The sequence below is a fragment of the Phytophthora parasitica genome, assembly GCF_000247585.1.
Source record: "Phytophthora parasitica INRA-310 unplaced genomic scaffold supercont2.51, whole genome shotgun sequence".
Taxonomy (NCBI): domain Eukaryota; phylum Oomycota; class Peronosporomycetes; order Peronosporales; family Peronosporaceae; genus Phytophthora; species Phytophthora nicotianae.
In genome coordinates this window covers 342297-358844 of record NW_008649037.1, presented here as the reverse complement: position 1 = coordinate 358844, position 16548 = coordinate 342297, and the positions used below count along the sequence as shown (strand labels likewise).

General features: G+C 48.6%; 4 protein-coding genes across 4 annotated transcripts; 2 read left to right on the top strand and 2 right to left on the bottom strand.

Annotated features, from left to right (window-relative positions):
• Positions 1-8327: 8327 nt before the first annotated feature.
• PPTG_15746 (hypothetical protein) lies at positions 8328-8522 on the top strand (the record flags this gene model as incomplete). Its single annotated transcript, XM_008913051.1, has 1 exon — positions 8328-8522. One exon carries the CDS (start codon positions 8328-8330, stop codon positions 8520-8522), a length of 195 nt encoding a protein of 64 aa, XP_008911299.1.
• Positions 8523-10032: 1510 nt separating this feature from the next.
• On the bottom strand, positions 10033-10338 carry PPTG_15745 (hypothetical protein; the record flags this gene model as incomplete). Its single annotated transcript, XM_008913050.1, has 1 exon — positions 10033-10338. One exon carries the CDS (start codon positions 10336-10338, stop codon positions 10033-10035), a length of 306 nt encoding a protein of 101 aa, XP_008911298.1.
• Positions 10339-10354: 16 nt separating this feature from the next.
• PPTG_15744 (hypothetical protein) lies at positions 10355-10711 on the bottom strand (the record flags this gene model as incomplete). Its single annotated transcript, XM_008913049.1, has 1 exon — positions 10355-10711. The coding sequence occupies one exon, from the start codon at positions 10709-10711 to the stop codon at positions 10355-10357; it is 357 nt and encodes a 118-aa protein (XP_008911297.1).
• Positions 10712-14719: 4008 nt separating this feature from the next.
• Positions 14720-15998, top strand: PPTG_23792 (hypothetical protein; the record flags this gene model as incomplete). Its single annotated transcript, XM_008913048.1, has 3 exons — positions 14720-14957; positions 15045-15152; positions 15700-15998. The coding sequence occupies 3 exons, from the start codon at positions 14720-14722 to the stop codon at positions 15996-15998; spliced, it is 645 nt and encodes a 214-aa protein (XP_008911296.1).
• Between the last annotated feature and the right edge of the window lie 550 nt (positions 15999-16548).

Genomic DNA, 16548 nt, shown 5'->3' with positions numbered 1-16548 from the left:
AGGAGAGACAATCATTCCTAGTTCAAGATACTTGCTATCGTTTACGAAAAATCATTCCAGCAAATATGGCGCGAACTCACAAAAAAGGATGGGCTACAAGAAGTCAACGAGCCTAAGCAATGGCCAACGGTACCTGCCACCAGGTGGAAACGTCAAGGGGGCTGAAGGAGTCGACTTCCTCATCGGTATGTGCGTTGGTGTTTTTTGGTTGCGGTATTGTCGAACTAGTCTCATACTTGCTAGGTGAGGAGAGTTTACTACGGTACTGTCGTTCCAAGGGGTGGCTTGCCTTTGCTCCTCTTCCACCACAACCACCCGTTTCGACATCACCCGCTGCAGCAGCAGTTGGACTGAATGGAGACGCTGCAAATTCAGTGACGGCAACTCCAGTAGTTGCCCACCATGCTCGCGTTTAGGAAGTCGCCCCAGCTGCTTCAAACTCACCAACTCCGGACTCTGCAAAGATCACGCCAAAGCCAAGAACTGCTAGAAAGGAGACTCCTGTGGAGCGGCCTCCACCGTTTACCAGAATGACCGCGGCACCTGCCAAGCGACCAGCCCCAGCAACAACCTCTACATCGAAGCGTCGTCGGGCTGGTAAGTGTTTTTTCGTTGTATGTGTTCTTTGACATTGAAGTCTAACTTACTGGCCTGTTACGTATTATCCTCTTTACTCAGTTACGGAAGGCATTGAACATCTTCCGGAAACCACTGATGCTGTTGTTCAGGAGGTTCCTGAAGACGATGAGGATAGCACAGAAGAGCCTATTATGGAGATTCTGAACGAGTCGACTGAGAACGCTGCCATTGCTACAACGCATGTTCCTGATATAATAGGTGCCGTTCCACTTGATGAATTTGATTCAGACAATTTTCTCGATGCACTGAGACGCGACCATATCTTTGTACCTGGTGAGCGTGATGATCTGAATACTGGAGAGGAGGACTGGTTACTGTCACTCAACTCCGACGCTGAAGGTGACGAAGAGTCTATTCTGTTTGACGAGGACGGCGACGATCAAGGGAAAAGTAACGGTGAGGAAGTTTACGACTCAGAAACTGATGATGCAGACGTAAACAATGACGACGAGGTTCCGTTGGATCTCGATCTCACTGAAGAAGAATTGGATCGACTTCAAGCTGACGAATGGGATGTGTTTTTGGATTGTGACTCGCATCATGTACAGCTAGACCCCACGCCTCTATACGACGGCCCTTCTGGCCCCACGCGAGCAGCACTGGCATACGCAACGAATCCGCTGGCAATTTTCTACTTCTTTCTTCCAAAGGAGCTGTGGCGCAAAATTGCAGAAGAAACCAACAACCTCTTGGCATGTGTAGATGAAATAGCCCAAGCTATGCGTGCGCGGGCAAGTCAACGACGGGAAGCTGTTCCATCAACTATGGTCTACACAGTTGAGGAATACAAGACAAAGTTGAAGAGGAAGAACGCTATCCAGCCACACGAGATCATTCGTTTCATTGGAGTGCTCATTGCGCGTACGCTGGAGCCTCGACGAGAAAACCTCAGTCGACACTGGATCACGAAGGTGGGGGGAGCGCTGTCAAGAGGCACGTTTGGGCAGTTTCTGAGTCGAGAACAGTTCCAAGACATTGCGCGCTACATACACTTCAACGACAACACTAATCAAGGGGAAAGTCATGATCGAGCCTCCAAGATACGGCCTATCCTTTCGGCACTTCAGAAGACCTTTTCCCGTGGATATCGTCTTGGTGGTCGCATTTCTTTTGATGAAGGCATGATTCCAATGCGTCACCGGCGTAACCCGATGCGGCAGTACATGCCAATGAAGCCAAACAAATGGGGGACCAAGTTCTACATGACCTGCTCGGACACAGCGTACTGCGCTAGGTATGAGGCATCCGTTTTTTTTACAATGTATTATCCGTAATGTATGCGGGATGTTCCGATTTAGATGCTCATTTTATTCCGGATTGCTCGTTTTACTTGCTCAAATTAGACATCTACTGCGGAAAAGCAAACAAAGATGAAGAAGCTGTGGCACAGCGAGCCGTGCTCAAAAATCTTTCTCAAGTTTTGCGAGGACAACCCACTCGCCGACTTATCTGTACGGACAACTTCTATACGTCGGTGTCGCTCTCACACAAGCTTCTCAGTATGAGCCACGCTCACGTTGGGACTATCCGAAAGAACAGGAAAGGCTGGTGCCTTGGCATCGAGTTCAAGCAGAAGAAACGACCTAAGCGCATGCCTCGCGCGGCGTATCGTCTGGTACTGTGGAGGGGACATCCTGAGTACGTGGCCTTAACGTGGATGGACAACAAACCTGTAAGATTCCTGGCAACCGGGTGCTCTATGCGGCTGACACATGTGTCACGTCGTGAACGCGACGGCTCTATTTCGCAAGTACCTTGTCCTCGCTTTATGCGCGACTACCATGAAGCCATGGGGGTGGACGTACACGACCAGCTAAGGCTTCAAAGGTACTCGATTCAACGCTCTATCCGAATGCGTAAGTACTACAAGGCTATTTTTGTAGAATTGGCGGACATTGCCATGGTAAATGCATTCATCGGGCACAAGATAGCGATGACGAAGAAGAACCAAGCCATGCCAACACATGCAGCATTCCTACGGCAACTTCACGTGGACCTGCTAAACCAAACCAGTGAGGATTTCAACGCAAGTGACGACATGGTTGGGTTAGTGACGGAGCCGCTGCCCAGACTCGACCACACGCTGGAGAGAATAGAGGAGCTGAACCGTGCTAAGCGGCGTCAGTGGCTGTGTAAGGTATGCTCAACTTACGCTGGTGCTGGTGTCCGTAGTTTTGAGACTAGCTACTTCTGTGCTACGTGTTCGCGCGCTAAAAATGGTAGCGTGACGCTGTGCAATAAGGCGCTGCGGCTTCGATACGGGGTCGCGCTCACCTTCAACGAGATCTGGCATCAAAGTTGGAAGAATGGGACTGCCATCCTCCCTTCACTACAGAAAAAGATTCGGTTTGTGAACAAGCGCCGAAAGGAGATTGAGACCGAGGAGTAAGAAGTAAATACATAAGCCCCATCGTTACAATAGATGTAACGCTTTTGCAAGGAGATCGCAATACAGGGTGTTTTGGACTGGTCTTGAACTGCACATCCCTGCATAATATCCAATCACTGACACTCATTTGGCCACGTGTCATGCGCAAGGGCTTGAAACAGGATATAAAGTACTTATTTTCCGGCATACGTTAATACATATGCTAAGAATAACGGATACTCCGGAATTATCGCTGGATTAGAAGGTTTAAAGGAGCCGCACGACCTATTCGTGCGCTCCTGGACTCCGTTCGCACCGAAAGCTTGTCGGTGCTGCCGCCGGACACGTGCGTCAGCGAGGGCCCCGGCTATATGGTCGTCAAGTATGCTGACGGCAAGCCGCGCCGAATGCCTCGGCGCTCAGCCACCTTTGCGTACGAGTTTGACGGCTTCAACGACTCCGACGAGTTTCTGGTGATTGAGCTAAGCGAAGCCTTTGACTGTGTCTTTGGCATCCCATGGCTTGCCCGCCACCAACCTCATATCGACTGGCTGACTGGCACAGTCCGCCCACGCGACATCGATGTAAATGCGGTGTTGGCGTTCCTGAGCGAAACGCCCAACCTTTGGCCACACGTTGCTGTCATGGATCCGGACTCCATGACTACCGTTGCGCCTGAAGCGAACGATGGTCCTTCATGTGCAGCGTGTGCGCACGCAGCTTGTGCCAGTCCTGAACACGCGTCTCAGGAAATGCCAGACTCGGTCGAGCAGGGACTCCCGTGTCCCTACAAGCAGCGGCTCGAGAAGCGATACGGTGTTGAACGTTGCCTCCCACGCGCGGTTGAACAGAGGTTCCCGCGTGTGGTCGAGCGGGAGCTCCCCAACGCAGAAGATATGATTGAGAATGGCCTCCCACACGCGGTCGAACCGGGGTTCCCGCGTGGGGTCGAGCGGGAGCTCCCCAAAGAAGCGAATACGGTGGAGCATGGGCTTTCACACACGGTCGAGAATGGGCTCCCGGGGACGATCGAGCGGGAGCTCCCTGACGATGAGGACGCGGTTGCCTCAACAGACCCGCGTCCTGGCGCCGATGATGTGTTCCGGCGCCCGAGCACAACAGACGTGATCGAGTGTGGTCTCTCACGGTATGTCTCCCGACGACCGGTTCGTCGCCGCGGCCGTCGTAACCCGCGGCGACCCCGCGTGTCCTCCTCCGACTCGGACTCAACCGAGTCGGAGGTCATCTCGGTTCTGGTTGGAGATGAGTCAACGATTTCGCCACGCATACACGACGTCGAAGACGCACGTCCGCCGTGCGACGCCTCTGAGATCGTGTAGCTATCTGGATTGGCATGGAGGCATTTCCTCCGCGACCTGAAACGTGGTGACATTAAGCAAGTTTGTATGATCGTCGCGGAATCTACATCCATCGCGACAGTCGAAGCCGAATCCGTATCCTACAATCGGACGGGTCCTATAAGAGCGGAGCTGAAGAGCGCTCGCGAAGCACGTTATGCCGCTCAGTCGTTGCCGGCCCTCGAAGTGTTCGGCAACCCAGTCTCTCCACTATCAAATCCTGATGCGCGAGAGCGACTTGCCGCTCACTGCAGTGAGCACGCCCAGCGGTATTCTGTGGGAATGGCTCGTGATGCTGCAGGGGCTGAAAAACACCCCTACCACCTTCAATCGGGTGGTCTCCAGTCTATTACGCCCGTATCGCGACTTTGCTCCTAAGCTTTATGCAAATCTGAAGAAGTGCATCTTCTGCGCTCCTGAGATCCCAGTACTCGGGAACTACGTCAGCAAGGACGGGGTCCGTGCCGACCCAGAGAAGATCGCGGCCATTTGTACTTGGCCAGTGCCACATAGCCAGAAGCAAGCTAAGACAGTGGCTGGGGCTCGCCACGTATTCCCACCACTACGCCAAGAACTTCGCCGAGACTGTACATCGGGTGCGCCTTAATGCAATTCGACGACGGAGGGCGCGAGCGAGTGGTTAGTTACCAGTCGCGCCAGCTGAAGCCGGCGGGGAGGAATTACCCCGTTCACGATAAGGAGCTCTTAGCGATGCGCTATGCACTCATCAAGTTTCACGTGTACCTGTTGGGCGAGCAGACCTTCGCCATCTACACCGACGACGCTTCGTTACGGACGGCGACCAAGAGCCCGCACTTGTCCCAACGCATGGCGCGATGGCTCTCTCTCTTTTTCGAGTTTAACTTCGTCGTACACTACAATCCTGGCAAGACCAATATCCTTGCCGACGCGCTGTCGCATCGGCCGGGCCAACGCGCAGTCGGGTCGCCATTCAGTTGGCGACGAAGACGATGAAGAATGTGCTGTGTGCACCGCCGAGGATCTCGCTGCGGTGGAAGGCACGGGGAGAAGCTCCCTACGAGATATGATCGTGGCTGCGAACGAGTCCGACGCGGCGTGTCTACAAATGATCAAAAATCTGAGAAAACCCTTCTGACTCGGCGCGGCACCGCCTGTTGACGCGTAGCCGTTCTCGCATCGACCGACACGGCCTTGACGGTGATCTACTAACTTTCCATGTTGATCGTGACGACCCGCCACGCATCGTCGTCCAGCGGGACGACGATCTTGAGCTCGTCTCATTCACGAGTTCCATGACTCTCCGAGCAGCGGGTATCTCGGACGCGAAAGACACTCGCGTCGCTCTCGCGAGACTTCTATTGGCCATACATGCACAAATGGGTGCGCAAATGGGTGCGCTCCTGTGACGCCGGCCAGCGTGGGAGGCCCTCGCACTCGAAGCAAGCGCCACTCCATTCTCTCGAGGTGGCTACCGCGCCGAGATCGTCTGTTAGCATGGACTTTGTGTTCAGTCTTCCACGTAGCGCACACGGCCGTACAGGAATCCTTGTCTTCGTTGACCGATTCAGCAAGATGGTCCGTCTTGCTCCGGTTGCAGCGACCATCACCGCGAAACAGTCGGCGGCGATCTTCCTGGATATTGTCTACCGACATCACGGTCTCCCGTCTTCGATCACCTCCGACCGCGGTTCCCGCTTCACGGCAGCATTCTGGCAAGAGCTGTTCCTCCTCCTCGGGAAGCGTCCGAAGATGTCCACCGCGTTGCATCCAGAAACGGACGGCCAGACCGAAAGAACTAACCGAGTCGTTGATGGCATCTTACGAAGCTTCGCTACTTTATTCAAGTCGTGGAGTTCCTTCTTACCGATGGTCGAGTTCGCGATCAACAATTCGGTCCACGCGTTGACGGGGTCCACTTCGTTCTTTTTCAACTACAGGCGACATCACCGTCTTCCTGCCCTCCTCGGAATGGAGCGCTCTATCCCCGACGATGATCCGATTGACGTCACCGGTCCCACTTCGGTCAACGTTCTGACGCGGCACGGCTTTCTAACAGCCCGACCGGGCACGCAAACGCGTGCCGCCACACGGAAGGCACCATCACCAGTTGCCGAATGGACGTCCCGGGCGCTGATCCCGTCAACGTCGTCGAGCGGCCGAACTACAGCCTTCTCCGGACTCGACACCAGTCGCGCCAGCGATCTTCAATCCAAATTCAGAGCCGCAGCAGCGCGACATCGCGGGTGCCCACGACTTCGTCGGCCAGCGCGACTCAATTATGCGATATGTGCGAGACGCGATCGCGACCGCAGTCGATTGCCAGAAAGAATTTGTTGATCAACATGGTCGCAAAAATTCGGAGCGCTTCAATGTGGGTGATCGTGTATTACACCTACATTCGTGACGAATTTGGGCGCCAACAAGTTGGCACCAAGATTTATTGGACCATTCAAGATCTTGAAGGTATTAGGTGGCGCCTACACGTTACAGCTTCCTACGGCTATACGTCTGCACCCTACCTTCTACGATGGCCGACTCCGACGATATCACCCGGCGGTCATCCCTAGCGACGCGGTGGACCCTTCGCGCCCGCATTCCAGCGATCTCCCCACTCGTCGCGCTGCCGCTGCACCCGATGACGCAAGTCTGATTCTCCCGCTCCAGAATCTCCAAGCGCTGGTGCAGACGCCGCATCTCCGGGGCGTCCTCCCACCCTCGCTGATCCTCCGTTCGAACGTGACGGTCCGGCGCCACTTGTTGATACGGCGGGGCATGTTCGCCATATTGTCGACCGTATTCTGGAGCACGCAGGTCCCCGCGCTCCACCCAAGGGTCGCGGCGCTCGTCACCGCACCAATATGATTCCCTTACAGCGGCGCTACTTGGTGCGCTGGTTGGACCCCATGCCGGATAGCTGGAATGTCTCGTGACGTCCTCCTCGCTGACGTTCTGAACTGCGTGGCGGCGTACGAGGCAGCCGTTGCAACGGTGACGGATCTCGCTAAGGACGCGCCCGTCCGCCGCGCCTAGCCTCGTTCAAGGCTCGCTGATAACGTCCGGTTACATCCCTCTCCACTTCAGTCACAGGCACCGCCTCCACGATGCGGGGCCACTCTCCCTCGTCGTCGCTTCTTCGGCCACCGCGACCCCAAACGTTAAGTGTGGCGTGTTTACCATCTGAAAGTGGGGATGGTGTGACGGGCCGTTGTCACACAAACGCTACCGTGCTCACCACGGTAGCCAATCAATACGTAGAACAGAGTAGCTGGTTGGCGCGGTCTCTTGTGTTGAGACCGCGTCGCTAGCTGTTTTATCTCAGAGTCATATTTTTTCTGCTTCCTCAAGCCTCCAGTGTACGCTACGGTAACGGTCCTTCAGTCCAGTTACAATGCCTGTTTCATCAATCATGATCATCAGGGATGAAAACTCGCACACTTTTCATATTGCTGGTTCTCGACGCAATAAAATGAACCACACCCGAACGATTGAAGACTTAACAGTTGAATTATGTTAACGACGATTTCTTAATACCAGCTAGTGTCGCACAGTGAAATCGAATTCAGTTTATTATAGTAAAGGGTCTAGGAATTCTGTTCTGCAAACGCACTAGAATATAGACCAGAACCTGGGAACAACCACATCTAACCAATTTCCAAATACTGTACAAACAATGCGGCACTACTACACTACTATAAATCTTTCGTTTGCATATGCAAGTATCAAAACCACAGCACCAGATAGCATCATCAACGCGTCAACGTGGTTCAATCACTGCCTCTTCAATCATTCATTTTGTCGTTTCAGAATCGGCGACTGTGCTGCGGAAATGTCATGACGCACGTAGACCACTACCTTTAGAAAGGACCAGCTTGCCGCGGAGCCGAACCCACAACGCCGTTGTGGTCACAACTGGATTTGTCTCCAATACCGCAAGTCGAGTACCAACCTATCGGTCAAGCCAACGTCACACCAGCGAAACCATGAAGTTCTTCACGTTCCTCGTCGCCACGATGACCGTTCTCGGCGCTGTCGCTGGTGCTGACCAACCTACCGTCAAAACGCCAACTGAAGCTCTTGAACAAGTTCAAGCGTCCACATTACCCGATGGTGTCACGCTCACGGGTGAAACGGAGAAGATCGACCATCCTGCTGATGCTGCGGCGATTTTCAACTAAGTTTGCGAGCTTTAGAGTAGTTATAGGCTGTGATTAAGCTTAGCTACTCAACTTCGTTACAATTAACAGTAGTGCCCGGAGGCTGCTTGAAAACTAATGGTAAAAGTTTGTTTTTCAGCACTTTAAAATATATTCATACATTCTGGGGTTTGAAAAGAAATCTAGATGTAATTGGTACGAGCCGCCGTACGGCATTAGATTCTTGTGCGTATAGGTGGGATGCGTGCTGTTAGTTGGGGGGGGGGGGGGGGTCTCCGATATCGCTATTAATTGGTGTTTATCGAACGGCGGCAGTATTTATAGTTCTCGAAGCCTTAGAATTTTTTAAATATGTAAAAATGATTGTCTTTTAAAAAAACTTCTATCACATTTCAGTACAGAAAGTACAGCTTTACTCCTGAAAACAAAGAGGATTTTTGTTCGATTTAACTTCGAAGTTGTGAAGATGACATTTCTAGGCAATTTAGTGGGCAAGCCGTGGGTAAACCTAGTAGGGCACCTTTATACATGTACCGAATGATCTGCGATTTGCAGTTGCCAGCATCGTCAGTTTACGTTTGACCTTAGTAATGATCGGGCAAAATTGTTTTATGCTACCAAAGAAGAGAAGATATTTTCCTGTCATAATCTTAAAACAATTATCGAGTTTTTTTTTCTAAATCTTGCAATTTTTATTTATTAAATTAACCTTTAAATTTCTGTATTATTTGTACAATAAGATCACAGCGATGGTATACCAAAATTCTAAGTATACGAATGAAGTTGTATGCATATATTGCTGAGAACCAATAGCAGACTGTGTAATAGACTTAATTGTTTATAATATCATACTCCTTTAACCTTTTTCGTGATAAAAGGAAGCAGAATGCCCCCTTTTCCTGCTTTTCAACTAAGTACGACGATGTATCCATGTTAAAGGAGGCAAAATGCCTCCTTTTATAGTTAAGTACGTTTACGACAGGTAGTTATGGGCATAGAAAAACCAAGCAATTCACATTTGGAAGATTTGAAGGTGGTCAATCACTCGCCTTAAAGGCGGCAAAATGCCTCCTTTTGATACCGACTATCCTAGATTTGTATACTATAATTCACTAAAGTGGCTCGGGAAAGGTTAATTAAAGCACAAATGTATCATCATTCCATTTTTTGTTGATTTTATTAGAGAAGATAGTTAATGTTGATAAAAGTAGAGTCCGTGGAGCCATCCACAATTGTTTGATTTACAAGCCCATTGGAGCCTAATTACACTTTTCTACTCTGGTGTCGGTATTTACATGCTAAATAATGTTAAATCCTCTAGCCCCGCGTTTTTGGGCCCAAGTAACCCTGTATGTCTTGCCTTGACTATTGTGGATTTTTTTGTGAGGATTGTGATGATCACAATCTTTTATGGCTATTTAGAGAGTATGGTACAGTGTAAATTGCAGAAAGCTGGTGCTGTATTCGTAGAGAAAAAGTCAATTTTTACAACTACCTTTATTCACAAGTATACATACATTCGTGAGTTTCATTATATCAACCCAGTCTCCCTAAATTGCATACCGTGCGAGCTTCCTTCACCTGCCGACCGGGCGCTCGAGCTATCACTAGGACCATCGTCGTCTCCGTCGGCTGAATGCACACCTTGACCTGTTCGAGCACGCGACCTGATCATCTTGAGTACTGGTGGAGTGTTAGCGTCACTCGTCCAGCGTTTGTGCCAAATCTGACTGGAAGTGGCAGAGTTCGTCGGTGCAGTTGGGTCGTACCGTCGCACCTTTTGACAGAGATAAATCATGCCCTTAGTGCTTGAACTGTTGTCAGCCATCTCCTCCATTCTTGTCTTGGTGCACTCAACACAATATAAGGTAGTTTCCCATGGATTCTTTGCTGGTCGCAGCAATGAGCAGACCTTTCAGGCGTACTGTCGACGCTTCCTTGACTCTTTTCCGTTCTTGCTCCGTGTGGTACGGTACCTTAAACTTGTATAGTCGAATGGTTAGTCGATAGTCTGTATCGAGTCGGCAAAGGGAGTTTGGAGTGTCGGTTAATGCGCGAACTGACAAGTCGCCTTCGAAGCCCGACATACCGACAGCCAACAGCGACATCTGCATTAGTCGCATAAAGTGCGCATGTGTTGACGGAGCTGACCCGGGTGTGCGATCACCTTGCACGCGGCGAAAGATGATGAACGCGTTGATCAGTGCCATGTCAACGAGGCCCAAGAAAATTGTGTGGTAGTGCTTTCTCATTTTCATTGCGCCCTGTATAATACAGGGGAAAAATCATGTGTAGGTCAGTTGATCATGGATAATACCGGGAAAGAGAGATACGAGTAAACCAGACCTGGATTGAGTATCTTTGTAATAGCAATTGACCGTGTACGTCCGCCCCTTCCATGCCATCTTGGTACTCCTACACAAGGCTCGGTGCTGGAACATCGACAACTGCGGAACCCTCACGCCTCGACCGAGCTAGGTTCATCTTTAAACTGCGCAATTCGATACGATCCTCTCGCCATAGTATTGGGTCGCTTCGCAATCTTGTACGGGATAGTTTTACAGTAGCCGCGCTTATTGTTTGTGTTGTACCAACATGGTAGAGTCCACGCTGCAGGATAATCGACAACAACAGCACGCTGGAGTAGAACCGATCAGTGATTATGAGCCATTCTTGGGAAGCCCGTAGAGAACTTCATCTACGTTGCGCAGTACGGCATTGGGATCCTGGTTTAGATCCGTGCTATCCGTGTCTACTCGCTATAGGTAAATTTCAGGATAAAACAAAAAATCGTGAGATTCTATCCTGTATCATACATGTATATAATACCAGTACCTGCAGCAGTAGCCGCTATCAGCATCATAAGTCAAAAAAGCACTTGGTAACCCATGGATGGGGCTGGACTCGGAGGTACTGTCGCATCGGGTTGTACTTGCTCCTCATAGGTATCATGCCTTCGTCAAACGCAATTCGCTGCTCAACGGTCATTCCCAGTTTGAATTCGAGTTGATCACGTCAGCAATAGATTTGATCTTCCAGGTATTGTATTTTTTTTTGCGTCCGGGTCGTTGTTGTTGCTAAAATGCAGGAACCGCACTATCTCTTCGAAACGCTTCCTTGATATGTAGCGCCCAAATGTCCCTCTTGGAACAGCAGCTTGAGCATCCACTGCCCAGTACTTCGATAATTTCTCCTTGTGAGGGCACAGAGTACGGACACAGAGCAGACCAATGAAATTAACGAACTCGTGAGCCTGAATGGGTTTGAACGCTCGTTGTTCTTTCTGGACTTGTAGCGACGTCTTCATTTTGTAGGCCGGGCGTCTGTCTTTGATTCGCTGTTGGCGCGCCATGATATCATCTGCTATCTGTGTTCGGTACTGGAGCTGATACCGATTTGCCTCAGTTGCAATAGCAATCCACATCTCTTTTTGGTAGGAACAAAAAGAATAACCCTTCAAGGTTAGATCCCAGGGCTTGAGCGAGCTGGGTCAGGGCAACAATAGCGTGTGTTAGATAAGCAGCGGGTAACTGCAGAGAAGTACATGTAATGAACATCGAGAATAAAATATTAGTTTTTAATACAGGATAAATTAAAATTCAAGACAATGATACCCTGTATAATACAGATTTGGACTTACATGTGTCAAAGTAGGTTTTCCAGCCAATCTTTGAATGCTCACTCAGTTGTTGCTTCTTCATCACTTGTCGCTTCATCGTCGCTACTAAATTTTTCGTTGGAGGCTTCGGCATCCGAATCATCCTCGTCATCGTCTACGGCATATTCATCTTCATCGCAGAGGCCATTCGTTCCACCCATATATCCACTGACTCAGCCGCTTGTTCTGCGCGCCGAGATGGCAGTACACCTGTCGGTGATTGGGGGACGGCGTTCTTGATGTAACATCCTTTCTTGCGCGCTTCTTTGAGGGCGTTCTTACCGGCGTTTTCGGTGGAACCTTTGCAGGCAGTTTAGCACAAGACTTGGTGAGCGCATTAGTCGGAGCTCTAGCCGGAAGCTCGTCGAGCGACGGTTTGGACTGGGCCGCGGATGGACAACTGGTGGTGGATCAGACGCTTTCCTAGCAAGTGTAGCTTCGTCAAACAGTACTACCTCGTCTTTAGTTCTTTGACAGTAGAAAAAAAAAACTGCGTTCAAAACGTATCATCTTCCGGTAAATGTTCACATATCCCTCGATGTAGTCGACAAGGTGGGTTGCAAGTGGTCGTTTAGTTCAAGCCTGCAGGTGTAAAGTAACGATTCTCAGTATCTAGTACCTTTGGGCGCTCAAATCTCCATCCAAGCTTCTTTAGTTTGCTCCACAGTTTTCCCCTTGTGAGCTTCTTGATGTGCCTTTGTTTTGTCATCCCGCTGCTCTCCGTCCCTCCGATTCGCAAATGGCGCGAAAACATTGGCGCGCGCAAAGCTTTAAATCACGAAAAACACTGGCCACGTATAATACCCTCCAAGGTTAGAAACAAACTTCTGACCTTCAAATCATTTGGTATTACTAAAAGTTAATATAGATAACTAAATTTGAGTATGGGCCAAATCTTATCCTGTATTATACAGGATAAGAGATTCACTATCCTGTAGAATACAGGACCCGGTGGTAGAGGGGTTACAATATACTGCAGACAAGATCATGACAAAGTTACTTTATCAAAGTACACTTTAAAATTGTTAAGATTTTTTTTTTATCAAACTCTTTAAATAATGAAATGGTACTTCTTATTTAAGTGTTTGTTTTAGCTGCACTAAACATGTTGCAGCTATTAATACAATCTTATATAACAAACAAAATAAAAGTTGTCACATATTTAAGTGATTCGTACCGCACTTGATTAGACTGATGACAAAAAGAAGTATTTGTGGCGTTGTGACAAGATAAAAACGAACATTTTCGGCAATATTCGATGTAGGCATTTTGGGCGACCCTACTAAATGTCTTATTCTGTCACATACGGTAATGTAAGCTTTCTTTTTCGTAACCCGGGACCTTTCTGTTCGAAAACGCTCATTAACTTCATCCTAACGAATTACCTCTAGAGTATTCGGAAAGATGATTAACCATGGGACTACCGGTACTAATAACTAAGGACTTCGCTTAACTCGACAAATACAACCGCAGTTGCGTGTTCATTACGACTGCATGGGGCAAGGTGGACAGAGGAGCAGAATTGCGAAATCAAAGAGCTTTCAAGCCTATTGCATTCCTTGCGACTGGGTTTCGAAACTAGAATCGTATTGCTGGACAGGGAAGAGGCAACTCGATACAGTGTGGTTACCATTTGTTCAATTTTTCGGATGATGCTACTGCTACCAGCATTAGGCCTTTATGCCGAGGACGGGTGTCATGGCACTTAAATCCAGAATTGAGAGTATAGCGATGCAGTATAAACGCGTAACATAGCGAAAACAAAACACATTGAGGCGTGTAGCCCCTCATTGGCATGTTCTAGGCGCTCCAACCTACCCAGGGAACAAAACATTGGCTGAAAGGCGTATCCTCCAAATTCAAATGCTTTGCTAATCCGATTTCACCCTCTTATACTCTTTTTCTGTAGTGACTGGCTCGAAAGCTATATTTGGTGTAATTACTGTGAAAGCAGCCAAAACTAGACCAAAACTACATTCCAATTGGACAGCAGAAGAGTGTTCCCACTATATCTTAAATACGAAGCAAACCGAGCTTTTGTTTTTTATCGGTTTGTCGTAGTCGTAAGGGTCGCTTAGTCATAGGGGTCATTACCAAAATGACCAATCAAAGGGCTCAACCCTAAACAGACGGAAATTCTAATTTTAGATGGTTGGACGCATAAATCGTAAGTAGAAACACATTCACTAGCAAACCCAGCGATGCATCGGCCTCGTATCAACGGAACTGGCAGGCAGCCCAGGAAGTATTGTCGGATTTCTGTAGCGTACATCCACAACAAGCAGGTCATAGATTACATTGGTGCGGGAAATAGTCTCTATGAGACTATCAATTATTTCTATGGAGAGCTGGATCATAAGCAACGTCGTGCCAAAAAAAACAAATTAACAAGTGGATCGCACAAGAACATCGGATCCGTGATGCATGCTCCTCAGGACGAGAAACGCACCGTAACTTGCGCCATCGTGGGGAAGCAACTGTCTTGCCGAAATCTATTGAGGAGGGAATTGTGCGATGGATCAACACGTTGAGGCAAGAAGGTGTTCCTGTCTCCCGTTCCATGCTACAGATGTACGCAAAAGATGTCGCTAATGATAACGGAATTCCATTTGCTCAGTTTGGAGCCTCTAGTACATGGATCAAGTTGTTTTTACGAAGACACAAACTTTCTTTTTGTACACGCCAAGGTCAGACAACAACGGCTGATGCTGAAGAAGCCGCCGCTAAATTCCGTGCAGAAGTTCTGCAAATTATGATCGAGAAAGAGTGCACAATGGTGTATAACGCTGATCAAACTGGTAAGACACTACAATCATTATTATTTTGTTATTATTTCTTGACACGCATTTCTGTATATTAATTAACGTGTGCTATCATACCGGTAGCAATATTTTTCGAGTATCTTCCTAGAAAAACGATCACCTCTCGCGGAAGCAAGACTGTTTGGGTTAAGAAAGTTCGCGCTACTGCGATGCTGTTGGGTGACTCGGAGGGTAATAAGTACAACCCCTTTATCATTTTTTAGAGTAAGCCGGCCACAACCAAAGCGAAGCAAGCCATCAATAACGCTATCCGGAATGGCTTTGGAGAGACTGTGTGGCAAGAGATAGAGCCATTGCAGAACCAGCACAACTGTCGGATTTATGGGAACGGCACTGCTTGGTGGAACTCCGGCCTCTCTGTAGATTTTTTGAAGTATCATTTCGCTGTCGCGAAGACATGACTGGAAGTGTTTTACTTTTATGGGACGACTTCAGCGGTCACTGGACCAAAGAAGTCGTCGATTACGCGGCAAGCATCAACGTCATTCTTCACAAAGTTCCGCCCCGGTACACGTACGTGTGCCAGCCAGCAGATATTGCGTGGAATCAACCGCTGAAAAGCCGGCTACGTGAACGGTGGGCTTTAATGTTGAAGACGCAGCTAACCCAGTATCGAAAAAAAAGAATCCGAACGACAGTAAAAAAGAGAAGAACTTACAAAAAAAAACTTCGGAAGCTCACAAAAATCATACACAAGAAGATGCCTTCGCTGTGATAGCAAAACTACGAGCTAAGTATAAAGAAGAAGCGTTCAAACTCAAAGCCCCGGGACGTCCGATCATCACAGAGTCGATAACGGCGTGCTGGTCCGGACTGAGCACTACTACGATATCTAATGGCTTCAACAAGGTTGGTTTACTTATGGACACGCGCACAGTAGAAGAAGTTTTGGAGCCTGTGAGTGATATCGACGCTACAGTTGAAGAGCTGGTCCAACCAAAGGCCAGCGAAGATTCAGTAGAATCCGACGATGACATTGATTGTATTGGAGATGACTCAGATGGCGAGCCTGACTAACTCAGAAACCCAATTTTAATCACTTTAATAGATAAAAATTAAATCGTTAGCTCACGACAAACAAATCGCTGCTTTCACCATCTTCTTTGGTAATCTTGTGTGTGTGCAGTGACCCTTACGACTACGACAAACCGGTAAGTTCAAACAAAGGTTAAAAAAAATAGATGCAAGCGTAGCGCCATACAATCAAGAAAACCTAGTGCGTTACTGTGAGAGTCAATTTAGCTTAGAATAATTGACGAATTGAGGAATTTGTAATGTTCGTAGAGAATTATCGAAGAAGGTACAAATTCTGTAATTTCAAATTCTGGATATATCTACACCTTTGTGCACTCAACTTCGTAGTAAACAGAATTCAAACTCGTAACTTAAAATTTGGCAAACAGGAAAATTACGATAGGAGCGCATAATCAGTATTCAATGTTGAAAAAACTGCAATCGACCTCGTTGACTATTTACCGTAAACCATAGCTATTCCTTCAGCAGCAGCGTTGACAGCCTTGCTACAGTGAAGCTCCATACGAGACACCAGGACCGATGTCATGCACTT